Source organism: Conger conger, chromosome 5 (genome assembly GCF_963514075.1).
Source record: "Conger conger chromosome 5, fConCon1.1, whole genome shotgun sequence".
NCBI lineage: Eukaryota > Metazoa > Chordata > Actinopteri > Anguilliformes > Congridae > Conger > Conger conger.
This window is the reverse complement of record NC_083764.1, coordinates 66784464-66786963: the sequence shown is the minus strand read 5'-3', so window position 1 is coordinate 66786963 and position 2500 is coordinate 66784464. Positions and strand designations below refer to the sequence as shown.

The 2500-nt window shown below is 47.7% G+C and overlaps 1 protein-coding gene across 1 annotated transcript in view; it reads right to left on the bottom strand.

Annotated features, from left to right (window-relative positions):
• Nucleotides 1-2500, bottom strand: part of LOC133129003 (voltage-dependent R-type calcium channel subunit alpha-1E-like) — an 89831-nt gene that overhangs the window by 5998 nt on the left and 81333 nt on the right. Inside the window, exon 41 of the mRNA XM_061242807.1 lies at nt 748-833. Coding sequence (XP_061098791.1) covers nt 748-833 — 86 coding nt within the window. The remainder of the gene's footprint in view (nt 1-747; nt 834-2500) is intronic.

Genomic DNA, 2500 nt, shown 5'->3' with positions numbered 1-2500 from the left:
ACAGCAATGTGTGGAAAGTGGGGGCACGGTCTGTCAATCATCGCTAATTGACAGTTCTCATTACCACGCCCAGGCAGTTTGGGTGTACTGTCATGGAAATTTAGGCTTAGAAAAAAAAGTTTTAAAATACATTAAAAAGACTGAATAAAAACAATTGGTAAGTGTGACATTCAACCACCATATTACTCCTTTAAGGAGATCCAGGAAGATCTAAACGGGAGATCCAGGAAGATCTAAACGGGAGATCCAGGCAGATTTAAACAGAAGATCCAGGCAGATTTAAACAGGAGATCCAGGCAGATTTAAACAGGAGATCCAGGCAGATTTAAATAGGAGATCCAGGCAGATTTAAACAGGAGGTTCAGGCAGATTTAAACAGGAGATCCAGGCAGATTCAAACAGGAGATCCAGGCAGATTTAAACAGGAGATTCAGGCAGATTCAAACAGGAGATTCAGGCAGATTTAAACAGGAGATTCAGGCAGATTTAAACAGGAGATCCAGGCAGATTTAAACAGGAGATCCAGGCAGATTTAAACAGGAGATCCAGGCAGATTTAAACAGGAGATCCAGGCAGATTTAAACAGGAGATCCAGGCAGATTTAAGCAGGAGATCCAGGCAGATTTAAACAGGAGATCCAGGCAGATTTAAACAGGAGATCCAGGCAGATTTAAGCAGTGGGTGTGTGACGCAGCTCAGAGAGCAGCAGAGGGGGGGGGGGTGCGGGCCCTCCCCTTGGGGACTCACAGAGCGGACCCGGCGCTGTGGGACAGGAAGGGCATGGTGGAGGCACTGGACAGGACCTCCTGGGGCAGGGCCGACGGGTCCATACGCTGGAACATAGAGCACTGTTTCTACACAGTGCAGAGACACAGAGTACAGAGAGAAAGCACAGAGACACAGAGACACAGAGTACAGAGACACAGAGTGCAGAGACACAGAGACACAGAGTACAGAGACACAGAGTGCAGAGACACAGAGTGCAGAGACACAGAGAGAAAGCACAGAGACACAGAGACACAGAGTACAGAGACACAGAGAGAAAGCACAGAGACACAAAGACACAGAGACACAGAGTGCAGAGACACAGAGACACAGAGTGCAGAGTGCAGAGTGCAGAGTGCAGAGACACAGAGACACAAAGACACAGAGTGCAGAGACACAGAGCACAGAGACACAGAGACACAGAGACACAGAGACACAGAAAGAAAGCGCAGAGACACAGAGAGAAAGCACAGAGACACAAGAGAAGACACAGAGACACAGAGAGACAGAGACGCAAAGAGACACAGAGACACAGAGACGCAAAGAGATGCAGAGTGCAGAGACCCAGAGAGAAAGCGCAGAGACACAGAGACACAGAGATAAAGCGCAGAGACACAGAGACACAGAGATAAAGCGCAGAGACACAGAGACACAGAGATAAAGCGCAGAGACACAGAGACACAGAGATAAAGCGCAGAGACACAGAGACACAGAGTGCAGAGACGCAGAGACGCAGAGACGCAGAGACACAGAGTGCAGGGTGCAGAGACACAGAGACACAGAGACACAAAGTGCAGAGACACAGAGCACAGAGACACAGAGACACAGAGACACAGAAAGAAAGCGCAGAGACACAGAGAGAAAGCACAGAGACACAGAGATAAAGCGCGGAGACGCGGAGACACAGAGACACAGAGACACAGAGACGCAAAGAGACACAGAGTGCAGAGACACAGAGACGCAGAGACGCAGAGACGCAGAGACACAGAGACACAGAGTGCAGGGTGCAGAGACACAGAGACACAGAGACACAAAGTGCAGAGACACAGAGCACAGAGACACAGAGACACAGAGACACAGAGACACAGAAAGAAAGCGCAGAGACACAGAGAGAAAGCACAGAGACACAGAGATAAAGCGCGGAGACGCGGAGACACAGAGACACAGAGACACAGAGACGCAAAGAGACACAGAGTACAGAGACACAGAGACGCAGAGACGCAGAGACGCAGAGAGAAAGCACAGAGACACAGAGTGCAGAGACACAGAGACACAGAGAGAAAACGCAGAGATGCAGCCCAACGCTGCCCTGGGCTGGAGTACAGCTGCACACTGCAGGGAAACTACCAAAGGAACAGCACTCTCTGTCAATGCGAATAACTGTGAATGTTTATTTCGCCAAAACTCTGGACAACTGGCAGAAACGGAACAGAGACGTTGATAGCAGATGATGCAATGGTACATTCAACTATCGTAAATATGCAAAACTATTGGTGTAATAGCATTACCAGGGATATTGTAGAGAAGCAAACTACAGGAACACATCACCCAAATATTAGCTTGTTATGTTTTAGTTATTATAATTACAATTATTTTTAGTGTTATCTTCTATTTTTTACAACCCCTGCAATCATTTGAATGTACTGTCAAAACACCTAGCATTTGTCTTGCCAGCAATGCAAACATGGACTGAGATGCGGTTAAATGATGTGAACTGAAATGAGACTAAGTGGAC